The 20,252-nt window shown below is 38.9% G+C and overlaps 1 protein-coding gene across 1 annotated transcript in view; it reads left to right on the top strand.

Moving 5' to 3' along the window:
• Nucleotides 1–20,252, top strand: part of dnah1 (dynein, axonemal, heavy chain 1) — a 233,924-nt gene that overhangs the window by 20,651 nt on the left and 193,021 nt on the right. Inside the window, exons 6-14 of the mRNA XM_078414367.1 lie at nt 598–754; nt 4,563–4,695; nt 8,441–8,602; nt 10,291–10,543; nt 13,020–13,177; nt 15,749–15,960; nt 17,598–17,896; nt 18,187–18,337; nt 19,269–19,462. Coding sequence (XP_078270493.1) covers nt 598–754; nt 4,563–4,695; nt 8,441–8,602; nt 10,291–10,543; nt 13,020–13,177; nt 15,749–15,960; nt 17,598–17,896; nt 18,187–18,337; nt 19,269–19,462 — 1,719 coding nt within the window. The remainder of the gene's footprint in view (nt 1–597; nt 755–4,562; nt 4,696–8,440; nt 8,603–10,290; nt 10,544–13,019; nt 13,178–15,748; nt 15,961–17,597; nt 17,897–18,186; nt 18,338–19,268; nt 19,463–20,252) is intronic.

Here is a 20,252-nt window from a genome sequence, read left to right as displayed (position 1 = left end):
GAGTAAATGGTTGTTGTTGCATCTCTCTTTGGTACACTGAACATCACTACATGTTTTTGGCCAACAACTTTGGTATCATCGGCAGATATATAGGTGACTTTGTAGCTGTGCTTAGCAATTTAGGCATGGGATTAAAGAGAGTAGTGCAGTGGTCTAACGTAGCCTTGAAGTGTATCTGTTTTGTTATCAATGAGGAGAAGATGTTGTTACTGATCCTCACTAATTGAGGTCTGCCAATGAAGAAGCCAAGGATGCAGTTGCATAGACAGATGCAAAAGCCCAGGTCACTCCTGTGGTCTGAATGTGGGTGCGCTGCAAAGCAGTCACCCATTCTGATCTTCTAATATAGGTCAGGACATATTGTGAACATTGAATTCAGTACACCAGATTAACAATATGTAATATGCAATTCACAACATAGGATGTTCAAAATGTGCAAGTGATTTGCTGCTTTACCTGAAAATACTGTTTACGTCCCTGGATTGATGATGATGGTGAAAGACAGTGGTAACCTTTCCTCTTCACCTTTTTCTTCCCACTATCCAGATCGTGTTTTGTAACAGCATTCAACATTTCCTAATTTTTGTTTTTTAACAGGCGAAGACGGCAATACCAGAGTCAGAATCTAAAGCAGCTGCTTAAGTATGAAGGAATTAATTCAGATAAATTGATACCACGTCACTCTGGCCCAGAAAAGAATCGTGCCAAGAGTGGAAAGAATCCAGCGCATTTCACCGTATATCTTCCATTAGAGGTGTTGTACATACATTTCTAGTTTGCAGATTTACTGTGAAACAAGAAAGTTGTTAGTGCCATTCAGTCCATTTGTGCTCCATGGTGCCATATTTTGTTAGATACTGCTCTCGTGTCTCGGGCAGCATTCTCCTTGTACTATAGTAACTGTTCAGCTTATTCTCACACACATCCTCATCAATTCTCCTTCGATTATCTATGACACTTACCTACGCTAATGATGAATTTACAAAAGTTAATTAACCCATCAACTCTTTTGGGTTGCAGAAGAAATGGGCACCCTGTGGAAATGCATGTGTTCAAGAGGAGAGTCTGCAAACTCCAAACAGCAGCACTCAAGATGAGCTTCAAATCTAGCCCCTGAAACTATGAAGCACCAGTGCTAACTGCCCCCCCATCTGCCTCTGCAACCTCTGTCTTTTCCTACTCAATCTTAGTTTCCTAACAATATGTGTTATTCACAAGCTCAAAAGAATATACTTATTTGCACGAGTTTGGCGTGTTTTGCTTAGAGTATGGAAGGAGACCTTCCTTGCAGGGAGGTTTGTGAGTGCTACTCAAGGATTTAAATCAGAGGCTGGGGGGATGGGAACCAGAGTAGTGGGAAATTAGAAAGAGTCATGGGAAGGTAGAGATTAGGACCGGTAAATCGCAAGGATAGGCAGGGAGGGGTGAAGGAATATAGTAACGCTGACGAGCTGAAATGTGTTTATTTCAATGCAAGGAGTATTGTGGGGAAGGCTGATGAACTTAGAGCCTGAATCAGCGCTCTGGACTATGATGTGGCCATTGTGGAAAGATAGTTGTGAGAGGGACATGACTGGCAGCTCAATGTTCCAGAGTTTCCAGGGATTCTATGTGATAGGGAGGGAGGGAAAAGAAATAAAGTTGTTCTACTAATCAGGGAGACTGTCATGGTTTAGGGTTAGGTTTATTATTGTCATGTTTACTGAGGTACAGGGAAGAGCTTTGTTTTGCATGCTATCTAAATAGATCATAAAAACCATACATACAATCAAGTCAAACACGTACAACAGATAGAGCAAGGAGAAGATACCGATTGCAGAATATGGTTCTCAGCATTGTAGCACATTAGTTCCATAGACAAAGTCCAATGTCTTCAATGGAGCGAAGGTGAATTGGAATATCCTAGCTTATGGGAGGACCATTTAGAAGCCTGATAATAGAGGGGAAGAAGTTGTTCCTGTGTCTGGTGGTGTCAACTTTTAAGATTCTGTATCTTCTGCCGGTTGGGAGCAGGGAGTAGAAAGGAATGACTGGAGTGGAACAAGTCTTTGATTATGTTGGCTGCTTTTCGAGGCAGTGTGAAGTGTAGATGGAGTCAATTATGTCAAATCTGGTCTATGTGATGGACTGGGCTACATCTACAACTCTGCAATTTCTTGTGGGTCTTGGGTAGAGGTGTTCCCAAACAAGCTGTGGTGCAACGCACAGTATGCTTTCTATGGTACATCTGTAGAAATCTGTAAGAGTCACTGGAGACGTGATGAATGTCCTCAGTCTCCTCAGGAACTAGAGGCATTGGTGTGACTTCTTGGCTGCCACATCAACGTAGTTGGTCCATGACAATTTTTAAACTTTGATAATTTTCTTTGTTTTGGTCTGAAGAATGCAACACCTGTTTCATTGAATAGTGTAGCTTCCCAAGAAATAGTGGTTTGCCTCTGTCCTGTTTAAACATTTTCCCATCATGATAATGATAACCAAAGTGGTATTTCTTACTTCATCTGTGATTGTCCCAATGCTTTCTCAAGTGTCAACATGAACTGCAGTCTCGTACTGTGACAATGCCTTGCCTTCCTGCTTGTTTTAGTAATGGCTGCTAATTAACACCGTTACTCAATATACCACTTAAAACTATTTTTAAGTAGTGTAGATAATGCAGCGAACATTACAGGCAACAATAAAACTTCAATAATAATCAATGTTGGATATTGTCAGAAAAGTTTTCACTACAGTTTTCTGGTGATTGGAAATAAAGAAAACTCTTCATTCTTTGCTGTTTGACCCCCCCCCCCCCCCACCCCCCAATAGTCAGTGGGAATTAGAGGAGCAGATGTCGGGAAATTGCCAATATCTAAAATAATAACAGGGTAGTATTAGTGGGAGAAATTAATGTTTTTGTCAAGGTCCCACATGGTAGGCTAATTTGGGAGTTTAGATCACATGGGATCCAGGGTGAGCTAAATAATTAGATACATATTGGCGTGATGGTATGAAGCAGGAAGCCTGGAATGAGTGAGATGCCTATAATGAGTGATGTCAGAGATTAATGCTAGGCCCATTGTTGTTGTCATTAACTAAAACAGTTTGTATAAGAATGTACAATACATGGTTAGCAAGTTTACAGATAAAATTGGTGATATAGTGGAGAGTGAACAAAGTTATTAACAAATACAGTGGACTCTTGATCATCTGGAAAAGTGGGTTGAGGAATGGCAAACAGCATTCAATTCAAAGTTTGAGGTGCTGTATTTTGGGAAGTCAAACTAGGGTAAGACTGTCACAGTGGGTCCCTGGGGGTTCAGTTTCCTGAAAGTGGAACAAGTATCACTTTATAGACAAGGTGGTGAAGGAGGCCATTGGCATGCTGGCCTTAAGTAGTCAGGACAATGAATGTAAGAGTTGGGACATTATGTTGCAGTTGTAAAAGATGCTGATGAGGCCGCACTTGGAGTATTATATACTGTTTGGTTGGTTTTGGTTACCCTGATGTCGGGAAGATGTCATAAAGCTGGAAAGTGTGCATAGAAGATTTATGAATATGCTGCCAGGATTTGAGGGCCTGATTTATAGGGAGAAGTTGGTGAGGCTAGGATTTTATTTTGTGGAGTGCAGTGGACTGAAGAGTGACCTTAAAATGTGTAAAGAAAACATGAGGGTAAATGCACAGTCTTTTTCCCAAGAAATAGGAATCAAAAACTTGAGGGTATAGGTTTAAGATGAGAGGCAAAGATTTGAAATGGACTGGAGAGGCAATTTCTTCTCGTGTAGGGTGGTGCGTAAATGGAAGAGATGCCAGAGGAAGCAGTGGAGGCAGGTATAGTAACAATACTTAAAAGGCATTTAGATAGGTACATGGATAGAAAAGGTTTCAAGGGATATGGCCAAACAACTAAATGGAACTAGCTTAGATGGACATCTGGTCAATGTGGCAGAGTTGGGCTGAGGGGCCTGTTTCCATGCTGTATTACTCTCTGATTGTATAACCATTGCCTCCTTAAAGACGAGGCTGAAAGAGGAGTTGAAAGAAAGAGTCGGCCCAGAAAGTCTAGTCCCGCAAGACTTTAATGGAGCAATATTTCTCTCCAAACATACAAGGACAATAGAATTCCTATGTTTTCAGTGGAAGTGGTGAAAAAAATCTGTCACGTTCTTACAAAGGAGTTTGGATTGCCTACCTTTGCAGTTGGAATGGTCGATGGATACCATCTTCATTTGGAAGAGAGAAGGGACCATAGAAGTGAGTATGTGTCCTATAGTTGCTGTGGTTAAATGACGGGAAGTGAGGGCAATGCCTTATTGGTACATCATCTGAGACTGAGATGTATGGTGTCCTTGCTTATTTACTGGTTGCCATCAAGGTGTAGGAGCTGGGATCGGGTTTGGTTTGTTTGCCCTCGACAATTGACCTTGACTTGGCGGGTCAGGCAGCATCTCTGGAGAAAATGGATAGGTGACGTTTCGGGTCAGGACCCTTCTTCAGTCAGGTCCCTTCTTCAGAGAATTATCATTGTCTTTCATTGAACAAACATTAACAGCTGTGGTTTACACTTAATGCGCTACAGGTGTTTGATGATGAAGAATTTGAAAGTCGCACACCGAATGAATGGTTAGAACTTGGCTATGAGGAGGGATCTAATGATAGGAAACCCATTCCAGGGAATGCACTTCTACCCAAAGAGGACAAGTTGGGGCATGGTACGTATATTAGAATATTATGTTGGATGTCTATTGCATTGAATTATTTCTTTCAATTTTTTAGCATTTTGTTTTTGTCTAAATGTGATGACTAAAACAGTCTTTTAAAATGTATTAAAAACTCTCATGTCAAAATCTGTTTATTTCTAAATATATTTTAAATGTACAAATACATATTTGCAGTATTTAATGAGTTCATGTCAATAGGGTAATTAAGTATAAAATGATGAAAGTGAACTAGGAACCATATTGATGATTTTAGATTTTATTTCCATTTTGGTTAATCAAAGAATCTTTTGTACAGATGAAAAAGGAACTCCTGATTTGCTACCACTGATTTAATACCCTAGTACAAACTCAAGATCTATTCTCTTCCAACCTCTTCAATTGCATTTGGTGGTCTCATTGCAGCTTCCTTTACGTTGGCAACACAAAGCATAGATACTTTTCGCTGAACACACGCTCTTTCTGCCAAAGCCTGCTTGAACTCCCTTGTTGCTAACTGTTTTAACTTCCCTTCCCATACCGACCTTTCTGTCCATGTCCTCCTCCATTACCAGAGTGATGCCACATACAAATTGGAAAAATAGCATCTCATACTCCACTTGGGTAGTCTACTTGAATTATCCACTTTCAGATAATACCCCCAATCCCCACCCATCCTGAACACACACATTGCTCCCACCAACTACCTTGTTCTTTTTCCCTCTCTTCTGTATGCTGAACCTTTCCCCAAGTCCATTTTTCCCTTTTATTTCCCCCTGTCCCATCCATATCCCTTCCTCCAGATTTACATTTCACTCCTTTCCTTATCAGACACCCATTTACCTCATTTTTAGCTCTAGCCTTTGTCACATATTCACCCATCTGTCGATCACACCTCTTCATCTACATCTCCCTAGCACTTGTCAGGTTTTGCCCCACCTCCACCTCTCTTTTCTAACTTTCCCTCCACTGCTCCATCAGTCTCAAGAAGGGTCCCAACCAGAAACAAAGTATCCAGTCCCTCCATAGATGCTGCCTGACCTGCAGAGTTCCTCTACCACTTTGTTTTTGCTGAAGATTTATCCCATTATATCTAAAGATAATGCATTGATAGTATACAATTCTTAGATCTTGCCAGGTCATATGTTCATTTATTATATGTCTTTAAAGAAAGTTACTTGTATATTTTTCTTTGTATTTACATATGGATGCCATACTCAGAAATTTTAACTTTTCCAATATGGTTAAGAGCTTAGATTGGGTGGAATTTGTCAAGTGTGTTCAGGAAGGTTTCCTCAAGCTGTATATAGAGGACTCCTCATGGGAGATGGCAAAGTTTGACCTACTCTTAGGGAATTGGGCATTGCAAGTGACCGAAGAGTCAGTGGGGGAGTCTTTGGGGACCAGTGACCACATTTCTATTAGCTGTAAAATAGTTATGGATAAGGACAATGGTGGTCCACAAGCATAAGTTCGAATTTGGAGCAAAGTCAACTCTTATGATATTAGACAGGAGCTTGCAGGGGTTGATTGGAGTTGATTTTGTGGGCAAAAGAACATCTGGAACGTGAGGTGCTTAAAAGTGATAGTGTGATTGCAAGGTATGCATGTTCCTGTAAGAATGAAGAGCAAGACAGATAAGGAACCTGATGACGAGAGAAATTAAGCCTCTGGTCAGTAAAAAGGAGGCATGAATCAGGTACAGGCAGGTGGAATCAAGTGTATCCCTGGAGGATTATAGGGGTTTAAGGAGCATATTTAAGAAGAAAATCAGGAGGGCGAAAGTGGAGCATAAGGTAGCTTTGGCAGATAAGATTAAGGAGAATCCAGAGATTTCATGTATATTAAGGGAAAAATGGTAACAAGGGAGAGATTTGTGCCCCACAAGAGAAATCGAGCCTCTGGTCAGAAAAAAGAAGGAAGCCTGACATCTCTGGTAGGAAAGTTACTGGAGGTAATTTTGAGGGATAAGTGCATCTGGAAAGACGGGGGATGATTGGCCCCTGGAAAGACAGGGGATGGTGGGAGTTAGCCAGCCACCTGAAAGGTGTTGTTAGAGTAGAGTGATTGAGGGGTATAAGTATATAATTCCCTGGGTGGTGAAGAAGGCTTTTGGTAGGCTTATCAGTTAGAGAAATTAGTATAGGTGTTGGTACGTTATATTACACTCATGCAAGACTTTGGAGAGGCTACAATTGGAGTATTGTGTTCAATTTTGGTCGCACTACTATCTGAATTATGCCATTTGGCTGGAAAAAGAGCAGAGAAGATTTACAAAGATATTGCCATGGCTTGAGGGCCATAGTTACAGAGAGTTTGGGCAGGCTAGAACCTTTTTCTATGATGTGATCTTATAAAGGTTTATAAAACCATGAGGGGAATATATGTGTGAATGCACAGTGTCTTTTTCCCAGAATAAGTGAATCAAGAATGAGAGGACATTGGTTTAAGATGAGAGGGAAAGATATAATGGGAATGTGAGGGGAAACGTTTTCACATAGAGTGTGGTGGAAAAATGTAACAAGCTGCTAGGGGAAGTTGTTAAGGCAGATACAATAACAACGTTTTAAAGATATATATCACGAAATATATATAAAGATATATATATATCTTTCGTAGGAAAGATTTACAGGAATATGGACCAACCACGAGCAAATGGAACTAGCTTAGATGGGGCATCTTGATCAGCATGGATAAGTTGAGCCAAAGGGCCTATTGCTCTGCCGTATGAAGTTATGCTCTAGGGCAGTGGTTCCCAACCTTTCAAATATAGCGACCCATTTTAGAACAAGCAATCATGAAGCGACCCCAACCCTTAAAATATCTTATATATACATTCGGTTTTTGTACAACAAACTGCCATATATTGCGATTATTGAATTATAGATTATTTATTCATAAAAAATTCCAAAGCTCCTACAAACATTAATTAATTGCAAATCAATTCAAAATTGTTCGAACACACAAATTTCCACCGTTATGTAAAATATGTTTATGAGCCGGTGATCGCGGGCTTGCGCCGCTAACGGCGTCCTGGTGCGAGTGTGGAGATGCCGCGCATGCGTGCTGAGTACAGAGTGAGGAGATTCCGCGCATGCGTACTGAGCACTGCCGGACCGCAGCGCCCTCTATCGAAACCTCAATAAGGGGGGGGGGCATTGCTTTAAAACCTGTGTAACTTAAAAAATATGCGACAGAATTAAATAAAAAAATCATTTTCCAGCAGCGAACCGCATGCTGATTAAGGCGGTACAAAAATCGTGGCGCTACGGTTCACCGACATCGTGGAATATATATATATAGATACAAGATCTGAGTTTTAATAGTATATAGATAGATAGATTCATATCAGCTCAAAATCATTTAACGACCCCATGGCATTGGTGTCGCGACCCCGTTTGGGGTCGCGACCCACAGGTTGGGAACCACTGCTCTAGGGGATGGAGAGGATATCTAGATAAAAGCTCATCAAATGGTCAGGTGGGACTAGAAGTAATGAATTGACAAATTCAGCTTCAGAAATCATCCAGGTGAAAATGGTGTGCAGGGGATGGGTCTTGATGAAAACCAAAAATATCTGTTTCAATTTTACAAACATCTGAGTGTGCCATTTCAGGCTTATTTAATTTCTAGGTTATTATTTGAATGTTGTGCCTTTACCTTGATAAATTAAATAAAAATGCAGAAATTATATTGTAATTCTTGTTTGGATAAACAGTATTAGCATTTTTTTAAATAAATTATTTTTCTTAATCTACAGATGATCCCAAAAGTGACTCACTTGGCTACAGGTGGTTTTTTGTTGGTGTTTTGGACTACGACAAAGAAAGGAAGCTATATCTAGTGCAGAAAGCAAATAGTTATGGTTTAATCCGAGATGAAAAAAACAGAATAGTAGTGAACGGTGGTATTACTGAAACTGGTAGGTGCTTACCAAGTGTGCTGGTTTGTCGCCTTAATTTAAAGAATTGTTGCTTGAGAATAGTGCAATTGTTGGACAAAAACACATTTTACTTGAAATCTACTTGTATAAAAAAAAAAGAAAACTATCTTGAAAGAACACACAATGAAGGATCTGTCCCATACCAGGTAGTTTACAAAATCGGCCATGATTTAAAAGTAAATTTGGAAAATACCTAAATCTTGTTTTTTATAACATTGGATTTCTTTTTTTCAAAAGTATAAAATCTACCTCCTCCTCCCCAAGCACACCCATTGTTTCTACCTGCTCTTGCCCCACTGAGCTCCCTCCACATACCTCGATTCTACCCTATCCCCCCTTGTCCAATCACTTCCCACCTACGTTCAGGACACCTCGCATGCCTTTCAACTCTTTAATAACTTTCGGTTTCCAGGCCCTCGTTCACTCATCTTTACCATGGACATTCAGTCCCCCTACATCTCCAATCCCCACCGGGAGGGCCGTAAGGCCCTTCAGTTCTTCCTCAAACAAAGACACAACCCATTTACCTTAACTAACACTCTCCTCCACCTAGTGGAACTTGTCCGCGCTCTCAAAAACGTCTCCTTTGAATCCTCCCACTTTCTGTAAATCAAAGGCATAGCCATGGGCACGCGTATGAACCCAGGCTATGCCTGCCTTGTTGTCAGATACGTATAGCAGTCCTTATTCCAGGCATACACTGGCCCTATCCCCCAACTCTTTATCTGCAACATTGACGACTGCATCGGGGCTACCTCCTGCACCCGTGCAGAACTCGCTGACTTTATTAACTTCACTAACTTTCACCCTGCCCTCAAATTTATCTGGACCATCTCGGACACTTCTTTGCCCTTTTTCGATTGCTCTGTCTCTATCACAAAAAGATCTGCACGGTTTCTCTCCGATAACTCCCGACAATCAACCAATGTCCAAAAGACTTTTCTAGATTGATTTATTTGAACCAATAAATATTCATACACAATGTGATTTCTGGTCCATTTAGAAATTAATCTAGGTATTACTTAAAGGAATTAGTCACATCAGTATTTAACACATTACCACAGAAGGGCTATTTGCGAGAATGACAAATATATAACCAGATTTATTAATCCCAGCTTCAAAGGGGAAACCCAGAAGGAGTAGTGTTTTAGAATAATGACGCATCACTAGTCCCAGCTAGTCTGTCCCCAAATCTCTGCTTCAAGAATGTACAAACTCAACGTAGTTACTATTATTATGTCAGAAACATGGTAGCAAGTTCATGCACAGCCATATTCTACTTTGAGCAGTGGAGATAATCTGTTTGGTTCTAAGGTTGGTTGAGAAATATATACGAGTCAGGACACTGGGCATAACTCCTGCTTCTTTGTACCTTGAGATCTTTTCTATTCATCTGGAAGGACATACAGGGCCTTGGGTTCGTGTTTCATTTGAAAGAAATGCCAAAAAAAGGAGCCACTCTGAACGGCACTGAAACATTAGCCTAGAATTTGTATTCAAATCTCTCACTCAGTACTACCCTCACTCAGTAAAGGGTGCTTCCATGGAACCACAGCTCACATCTGTTCAAAGAGTCTGCGCATTCTCAGCATTTGATGGAGGAGTTGAATTTTATGAAGATTATTTTTCTTCCTTATTTATTGAGCATATTATCATTTTCCTTATAGGTGAGAGATTGGAGTTGCCTAATCAGTTTTGGATACCAAGGGTCCAGCTGATGTTTAGCGCCGAGGACCCCGTTGTCTTTTCAAAGCGAGTAGCATACGCCCATTACCTACGCCAGAAGACAGAAGCATTGCTGCTCTACAATCTGTATATTGACTGCATGCCAGTTGATGGGCTTAGGTTTCTGGACAGAAAAAGTCTTAAAAACATGAAGAAGTGGGCTTTCAGCACACCTGGGTTCCGAGACAAATATGCGTATGTATATAAGTGGCTTGACCCCTATGAACTGCATTAAGACTCCCCATGTTCAATTCACATAGTTAAATTGAATAGGAAACCTTCATCACATCAATTTTCACTTGAGTATAATTTCATCATCATATCATCATCATATATATACAGCCGGAAACAGGCCTTTTCGGCCCACCAAGTCCGTGCCGCCCAGCGATCCCCGCACATTAACACTATCCTACACCCACTAGGGACAATTTTTTTACATTTACCCAGCCAATTAACCTACATACCTGTACGTCTTTGGAAAAAAACATACCTGCTTTTATATTATATTTTTATAGAGTCACAGAGGTATACAGCATAGAAACAGACCCTTTGGCCCAACATATCTATGCCTATTGAATTGCTCGACCAAAATAGTTCCAGTTGCCAATGCCTGGCCCATATTCCTTCAAATCCGTAGTATCCATGAACCTGTCCAAGTGCTTTGGTTTAAATGCCCCTACCACTTCCTCTTGCTGCCTGGTCCAGATAGGTAGCATTCTTTGTGCGAAAAAAGCTGCTCCCCAGGTACCTTTTACATCTTTCCCCACCTCACAATAAACCTATACCCTCTAGTTTTAGACACCTCTACTGTGGAGAAAAAAAACTGTGGCTAATCATCTTATCTCTGTCCTTTGTGTTTTCATAAATTTTTACAACCTCAATAAGGTCACCTCTCAGCCTCCTCTGCTCCTGGGACAAAAATCCTAGCCTACCCAGTCTCTCCATATATCTCAAACCACCCCAGACCTGGTTACTTCCACATAAATCTTTTCTACACCTTTTCCAATTTAATGACACTATAGCAGGGCCACTAGAACTGAACAGAGTATTCCAATTATGGCATTATCAATGTCTTGTGCAGCTGTAGCATGGTGTCTTAACTCCTGGACTTAGTACCACGATCAATGAATGCAAACATGTCAAACGGTTTCTTAATCACCCTGTTTAACTATGTATCACAAAACGCTGGAGTAACTCAGCAGGTCAGGCAGCATCTGAAGAAGGGTCTCGACCCGAAACGTCACCCATTCCTTCTCTCCTAGATGCTGCCTGACCTGCTGAGTTACTCCAGCATTTTGTGATACCTTCGATTTGTACCAGCATCAGCAGTTATTTTCTTACACTGTTTAACTATGTTGTCATTTTCATGGAACTATATGCCTGCACACTGAGCTATCTCCGTTCTACAATACTCCCCCAGTGCTTCCCGTTTATTGTGTATGTCCTGCCCTGATCTGTCTTACCAAAATGCAACATCTCACATTTGCCTGATTACAGCTTCATCTGCTGTAATCAGGCAAATTAGTGATTAGGCACTCATTGAAATCTTAGATAACCACTGTCCACTATACTACCAATTTTAGTTTCATCCTTATTAATTATGCCACCAACATTCTCAAACAAGTCATTAATACCACTTATCTCAACATTACCACTGCTTGTTATAGGCCTCTAGTCTCTAAAATATCCCACAATCATTACCCTCTCTCTTACTTTCAAGCCAATTTTGTTTCTTGCCCAGAACCCTAATATCTCTTGTCGTCCAGGATTCTCCACTCTTGCCAACCTTTCTTTTTCATAACAGGATGATGCCGACCCTGAATTCTCTGTATCTCATGTTTAAAAGTCTCCCACTTGCCTGACATCTCATTACCTGTAAACACCCACCCTCAATCAACTTTTGAGAGTTCATCTCTAATACCTTCGTAATTGGCCTTGCCCCAATTTAGGACTTCAACTTATGGACAAGTTCTGTTGTTTCTCAAGTCATTACAAATTGTTTCATGTGAATAACCAACTTTTGAAATTGAGTCACAATTTAGGAAGCAAAGCATGTAACATAGTACCTCAAAAATTCAAACAGAATTACATTTTATTTAGAATCAGAACCAGACTGGTAATTAGTAAAAGCCAATGTTTATGCTAAATGTTATCCATCTTCTATCAGGTCTGATCTACACTTACATTGATTTTTCATTATTCACTGATCTAGCTTCCCTTGAAGCTTCTGTTTTTTGCAGCTGTTTTTTTGTCGAAGTTACTCGATTGTAAGCACATGGGGTTCATATATTTCTCGTAATTCCCCTTTGGATTTATTATTAACTACTATCTATTTTTGACTGTTAATTTTTAATCTCTAAACAGAACATTTTTTGAACATACACCCATATCAACCACATCCTTATTTTAAAAAATCTATCAAATCATCTCAGCCATCAGAATCCTTAAGGAAGAGATTTCAACCTGATCAGACATTTCAGATATTAATTAATCAGATATAGAAAATATTACTAATTTTCTCCAAACATCTGAAGTAGCCTTATACTATTGGATTACCATTCTAGTGATATGACAATGATATGTTCATACTCTAATGTAGAGCAAATAATTTTTTAAAATTAAATACAAATTTCTGTGATATATTTTAATGACTGATTTTCTATTTTTGTAGATTGCCAGAATATTTTAGAAGGATAGAACAGGAAGTTCATCTAGATTATAATCGCACTATGAATAAAATTACTTTTGACAACGTTGTGATTTCTGATCCCAAACAGTTTTCATATGTCACTCTCCCCGATGAAAAGAAAATTAAAGTGCCAAGCAGAGGTAAATATTTTTCTTCATTGATTAAACTATTTTTTCAATTTATTTGTTTTCAAATTATTTACAGAAGGTCAGATGGGATGGGTGGAGAGAGAAATAGTAACAATTTAGCTGGTGTCTGCCAGTTGGAAGACATTTCAACTCTGAGGAGATTTTAAACCAGTTGCAAGGATTGTATTGAATGATCCACCTGCACTCCTTAACTACAATTCAGGTACTATGTACCTTGCTGCCTGTTCATTTCAACAAGTTAATTGTTCAGCAAGCATAACAGCTCCAGCTGAAGCTCCAGCAGAAGTACAATATTGTGAATGCGGAGTTCCAGTTAAACCTAACGTGGACTGCTTAATGATAACCTCATAAAGGGAATACATTGATGCTGGAATTTTTTGTACCTCCTCTCTAGATTACAAGTCCTCTCTAGATTATGCTATTAAACCCCCTCAAAACTTTAATTTTTTAACCCTTCAAAACTTTAACTTTAATACATTGATGCTGGAATTTTTTGTACCTCCTCTCCAGATTATGCTATTAAAACCCTTCATAACTTTAAAGAACTATTAAGTCAACCCTCAGCCACCTTTTCTCAAGAGGAAAGATATCCAGTCTGAACGTCCCTTCTTGATATGTATAACTCTGTACTTCTGGATAATTCTTGTAAATATTTCATGCAATCACTACAGTGCCTCTATCTTTTTTAATAATATGTGGTCGGTGTACTATAAATGCAACTTTTTCCTTGCGTTCCATTGCTCCTTATGGTTTTATTTATCTATTTATTTCGGTAAAATATTCTTTTGGCAAACTCTAAGAACATTGTTTTAAATGTTTCCATTGTTTTGCATTGCTGTTTTCCAATATTATTGCTCATTTTATCTTCCCAAAACATATCCACTACCTCTTGAAAGCACATTTTCACCAATCCATTAAAATTATCTTTGTCATACAAGTCCTTCACAATTATCATCTTAAAGTCTATTTAAAAATACTATTGTGAAAATAACTGCACACCTCACTTATTTGGTTCATTTCCATAAATAGATCAAATAACAAAATATTGTCAAGCTTTTTACATGTTGGATTAGGATTAATGTAAATGTTGCAAGAACTCCACATCTTCTGTCCAATTCATATCAGGCTGGTTGAAACTCATATTTGTAATCTTGTGTTTATTTTGTCCGTTTCTGTAATTTTCTTCATATTTCATCCTTAATCATTCTTCCAATATTAGGTGGTCTGTCGCTCACACCTTTTGTGTGATTGATCCCTTATCATCTATCTTTATGGATTCCATAAAGTTTTAGTTTTCTTATATATAATAGTTTCCATTTTCCTATCCATCCACTTTAGTTATCACTAATATATTGCTTCTGCACCTCCACTTTCCCTCTCTTTTAAAGAATATATAACAGCGTAAGAATAAAAGAAAATAGAAACAGGAGTAGGTCACTTGGCCCCTTGAGCCTGCCCCAAGATTTAATATACTTTGCTATGTTTAATTCCTGATTCGATTTTTTGTAACTATGTCCAAATAACCTGAACCTGTATGGTTCCTCCAAATACATTGTTGTCTTCAGTTTTCTTCAGCTGGATTACAGACATTGGGTATATTGCTGTACAGTATGGTAGGTAACTTGATTTTAAATGATTTCTACTACTTAGTAGCTATCATTTTAAAGACTTTCTTTCATTAACTCCTTTTGCGCTCTTGCTCTGTGTATCCTTCCTTACTTTATTTTTCCCTATGCTCTTTTTTTCAGTTTTAAAACATTTTTCTTTTTTGTAGATCCCTCCCACTTCCTTATTAGTTCCCATTTACTCATTCTGCAGGAAATGGTTCTCATTGTGGTTCTAGTTCAGCTTGTCTCACTGGTCAAGCTTCTTTGTGTCACAAACTGGCGCCAGTGTCTCATGCCTCCCCCCCCCCCCCCCCGTATCAACACTTCAGCCAAATGTTATTTTCCCAATCTGTCTACTCCTGTGCTAATTGGCACGAGACTCATGGAAAAACCCTGAGATTATTATTAGACACAAAATTGAAATTGGCCACAGTGCCAATCAACTGACCACAGTTTTCATTGATATCTTCAACCTCTTACATTAACAGTCTACTGTTCCAAGGAAACCTCCATCATTGCAGTCCCAAAGAAAATTAAGTGACCTGTCCCAATGACCCAGTAGCTCTAACATCGACCATAATGAAGTGATTTCCACTCTTTGACAAAAATTTTTTTTATTCTCGCCTCAACCCCACCCCCCTCCCTTTACTTTGCATCTTATTTTTTTACCCTTTATTTTTTCTGGTTCTGATGAAAGGCCATCCATTTGAAACATTAACTTTGTTTCTCTCATTATGTGCAGCCTGACCTACTGAGATTTCTGATTTTCACTCCGGTTTTAGTTTAACAATGATTTTTCTTTGTAATATTTTAAGCATTTATTTTGAACTCTGCTGGGGAGGCTCACTGTCTATTCATGCAACCTATTTCTGGGTATTTTTTTGGATTGTCAATAAACCCTGATTTTGTGGCCCTCTGTGTTGAAACTAATAACAATGTTTTTCTCTCTCTCCAGGGCTTGTACAAATCCCAGACTATCCATTTCATCAAACGAAAAAAGCATTTTTCTTTAACACCCTGTTGACAAAACCAGAAGTGATATTAGCCTTGTGTAAAGTGCGTGCTGAATGCAATAAAGTGGCAGCCATGTCTCTCTTTTTTGTAACCTTTATAAAAAGTGTTCGATTAGAAGAATTTGAACAGATTCAGTCCCAGGCACATGCACAGGTATTGGTTTAGGTTGCACTCTTTCCTTTTGTTACTTTTTGCAACAAATCAATTGATAATTATGGATTAAAATGTTCTAGATGTTAGATTTTTCGAAGGTGGACAGAAATGGAAAAGAAATAAAACTGCATGTTAAATTCAAAAGCAAAATCACACAAAGAGCTTAGCCAATCAGAGTCTCTGCAGAAAGATGAACCAGTGAACATTTCAGGTCAAGGATCCTTCCTCAGAAAAGTGACTGTTGGGGTCAAGAACAACATTGAGCTGTTCTCCAGTAATGTGGAAGTCTTCTGGCTCGATGTCAGAGGATGAATTGCTGAGTGGCAAGAAACTGGAAAATCAATTTTTTAAAAAACTTGTACAGGAGAAAAATTCCACACAAATCGTAAAATTACTGAAAGTATCGTTGCAGATCAATAAGGCCCTGTTTATTTCTATAGGAACAGAAATAAAAAGTAGCTAAATGTGTACCTAATCTTGGTTACATCATAATACGAATAATATGCTTTTGTGGTGAGAATTTCTACAGGGCCTTGAAAGATAACTTAAAGTGGCACAATGCAGGGGTTCATGTTGTTTTTGTAGAAAACCTCAACACCTGCAAAACTATCTTAAACCTGACATGCTTACCACGTATATAAACAAAATTGCTGGAGATATTCAGGAATATCTGGAAAGAGAAACGGCTAAATTTCAGTTTCAAGACCCTTTGACAGAATTGGAAAAGAAAATAGCTGACCTTCTAATGTGTTTTTAACACTGGATTCCAGCATCTGCAGTTTTAAAAAAAATGCACTGCTTGAACATGCTGCCTGAGACCCCTGCACTGCTTTTGGATTTTGAGCTCTGGCTCAGTTGACCCATCACAACCCCAATTTGCTGAGTGGAGAGGGTTCCAAGCCAAAAAGCATGCTTCAGGAGATGTTCTAATGTCCTAGTCCTGAGAACATCCTGACAAACCTTGACCACTCACCGACTGTCAACGTTTTTTTAATGTCAGAGACAAGTATATGATATGAAATCATATACAGAACATAAGTACTTGTTGACATAGATCTTTGGCTGGAATAGTTTATTTCTGTACTGAAATTCCTGCTTAAACAGGAACAGCATCCCTCTCCCCATCAGAACTGCCCCCTCCATCGACTCCTTTAAGTCCAGGCTCAAAACCTATTTCTACTCCCTAGCGTTTGAGGCTCATTGAAGAGGCGCTGTGAACTGTTTGCGTGCTACTGTATGTTTCTTTTTTTTTTCCTTAGTACCTAATCAGATGTACAGCACTTTGGTCAACGTGGGTTGTTTTTAAATGTGCTATACAAATAAAATTGACTTGACTTGACTTGACTTAACTTGACTTAAAATTACAGAATAGTTGAAAGTCTGTGATATGCAATATACCTGATATATTGATATATTGTTATATTTGATTATTATTTGACAATAGAGCTAAAGGGTAATCATCAATTAGATGCAAGTTTTCCCATGTATTGCTTGTCTACTGCACTTGACACCTTAGACAAGAAGGAGTTAACAAATTGCAAGCTGGTGAATTTGCTAAACACTGGGGTAGTCTACTGCAAAATCCTTACTTTAGTGCCCATTTTTAGCTTTATAATATTGTTCAAATTGGATTTCAGATACAACTATTTCTTAGTGACAGCTGGATCAACACATTGAAGAAAGTTCTACGAAGCAGCCTATGGGATGTTCGGAAAGGTTGGTTTAACCTACGGGAGTCTAACTGGGAGGTTTATCGCACGTCTAAGCTGCATATGCTGATGGAAATGATCAAGTATAACCTTCAGGACTCCCTCCGATACCTTGTGCAAGATTCTCTTGTTAACTACACTCAAATGATCCTTGATGGCTGCTACAGTTCCCTCAATTGTTTGAAGGATATGAAATGGGGTGGAGACCTCATTAACAGCAATTTCAAGTAAGATTCCCAAGATAAATTGTATGTAAGCTTATTTTTTTCCAGAGCCCCACAAGACATTTCCTATCAACTACATCTTTTAAATTGTGTATTTTATGCTACTTCTCTCTTTTGTTCTTTCTACACTTTGAGGGGCAGGAGAAAATATGTGCGGTGTTAATCTCAGACCTGGCCTGAGGAGAGTTGTGGAGTGGAGTGATCTGGCAATGCTCGTAGCTCTTCACAAACCTGTTAGGATTTGGTTTGTTAATCATCTTATCTTTAAGAATGTTTGTTCTTATATATTTCAGGCCCAGAAAGATGCCTATTTTTGTTATGGACCTTAGCCTGGATAATGGCAGGGTGCAATTCAACACACCATTGGAAAGATTTAAAGCTGTCACATTGACTCTGTTTGATAAAGCAATCACAGCAACACAGCATGTTCCTCACATAGAAAAGGTAATATAATGGTAATTTTTCCTAATAATTTCCTAATAATGTTTGGAATCAAAATTGAATGTTGAACTTTATTTTGTCAAATTAATTATTATACAGTAAATAATTGAAGTGTTATGACCTGGAATAACATGTACCATTAGCCATTGTTAGCAGAGCTTAAAACATCTGGGTTTTTTTTACATGGAAGATGGAGGAGAGTGTTGCCAGATTGGAAAAGCATTAAAAAAATCTGGATATTCCTTATCATTTTTTTCATTTTTGTATCATTATTTAATAAATCCTAGATTTTAAAAAAAAATCTATTTTTCAGGATGGGACATCACTGGCAAGGCTAGTATTTGGTACCCATTCCTAATTGCCCATGAGATGATGATGATGAGCCATCTTATTTGACTACTGCAGTCCTTTCGATGAAAGTGCTACCACTGTGCTGTCAGGGAGTGAGTTTCAGGATCTAGATATAGTGACAATGAAGGATTAGCGATGTATTGCTATGTAAACAGTGCGCAACTCCAAGGGAAATGATAGATGGGTGATGAGAGCCTGACATACTGCTCGTCAGCACCAGCATTACATGGACCTTTAATTAACCATGTTGCGTCTTGGGATGAATTTTACAACATCCGCGGACAGGCCATTCAACCAAACTTGTCTCTTCTGGTATTTATGGTGTTTTGAACTTCCTCCTACAACAGATCACCCCACCACCAGAACCATCCATTTCCTATATATTTATATATCTTTTTCATAGTTTCTCTTTGTGAGTCTTGTTTGCAGGCTCCAAACATATCACTTGTGTGTAGCCAACACTTTAGGTAACCTTAGGCTCCCACAGTGGAAGCCTTGTGAAACGTAAAGTGTATTCTATTATACCATTGACTTGTGCATCCTTTCTGTCTCCCTGATGATATTTCAAAATTATGTTATCCAGTTTGTCCTTGAGGAGATGTTCCAAAGTGCAACACCATTACTGGAGTCTGTGTGGCACAACGAGCCACCCGTGCAAGAATTACGCAATACAATAAAAAATGCGATGGATAAAGCACTGATACCACTGAGAAGCTATGCCAAGGAGTATGAGAAGTTCTTAGAACTCAACGAATTGAATATTGACAACTATGTGAAGTCGGTATTCATTTATCACATTTATTCTGTTGAATGCAAAATTATTGATAATGTTTATACTACAAGGAATTGTTTGCATCCATTAGGTAATACTGGATCTTACATAGCTGAAAAATCTTTGATTTTTATGCTGAGGTGGAGTGAAGCTATTTGTGTTTCGGTTTGACAATTCTTGGAGGACTAAAATGTGCAAGCAAGGGCAGGGCAAAAAATTATTATGTATCTTTTGAATCTAATTCACTGATTTCTGTTCTGCTATCAAAAAGAGAAATTACACACAAGAAGTTATTATTTAAATGTGTTTATTATTGAAGTATACATTTATTTAATCATGATGATAAGATTGTGACCTTGGAAACTGGGCAGATGAAAGAAGTAAATACATCTCAATGAGACTGGATCAGTCTGAAGAAGGGTCTCGACCCGAAACGTCACCCATTCCTTCTCTCCCGAGATGCTGCCTGACCTGCTGAGTTACTCCAGCATTTTGTGAATAAATCGATTTGTACCAGCATCTGCAGTTATTTTCTTATACTCAATGAAGCAGATGCCTACCATCCAGTGTTAGTCAGCCTGCTTCCACCATCACTCACAATTTGATCCCACCTACCCATGATCTGCAATTGGACAATCCACTGGTAATTTGCCTCCAATCAACCTCCAATCTCTTCAACCCAAACGCTAACCTGAGGATCTCCCTGATGCACATTCTTTTCAACCTATCCATCAATCTCTTCATGGTAATTGCTCTTCCCATCAACGTTCCTTCCAACCCACAATCTCCCTGGAA

The sequence above is a fragment of the Rhinoraja longicauda genome, chromosome 17 (assembly GCF_053455715.1).
Source record: "Rhinoraja longicauda isolate Sanriku21f chromosome 17, sRhiLon1.1, whole genome shotgun sequence".
NCBI classification, from domain to species: Eukaryota; Metazoa; Chordata; class Chondrichthyes; order Rajiformes; family Arhynchobatidae; genus Rhinoraja; species Rhinoraja longicauda.
Note: the sequence above shows the minus strand (reverse complement) of the source record. Positions and strands in the feature narration are given on the sequence as shown.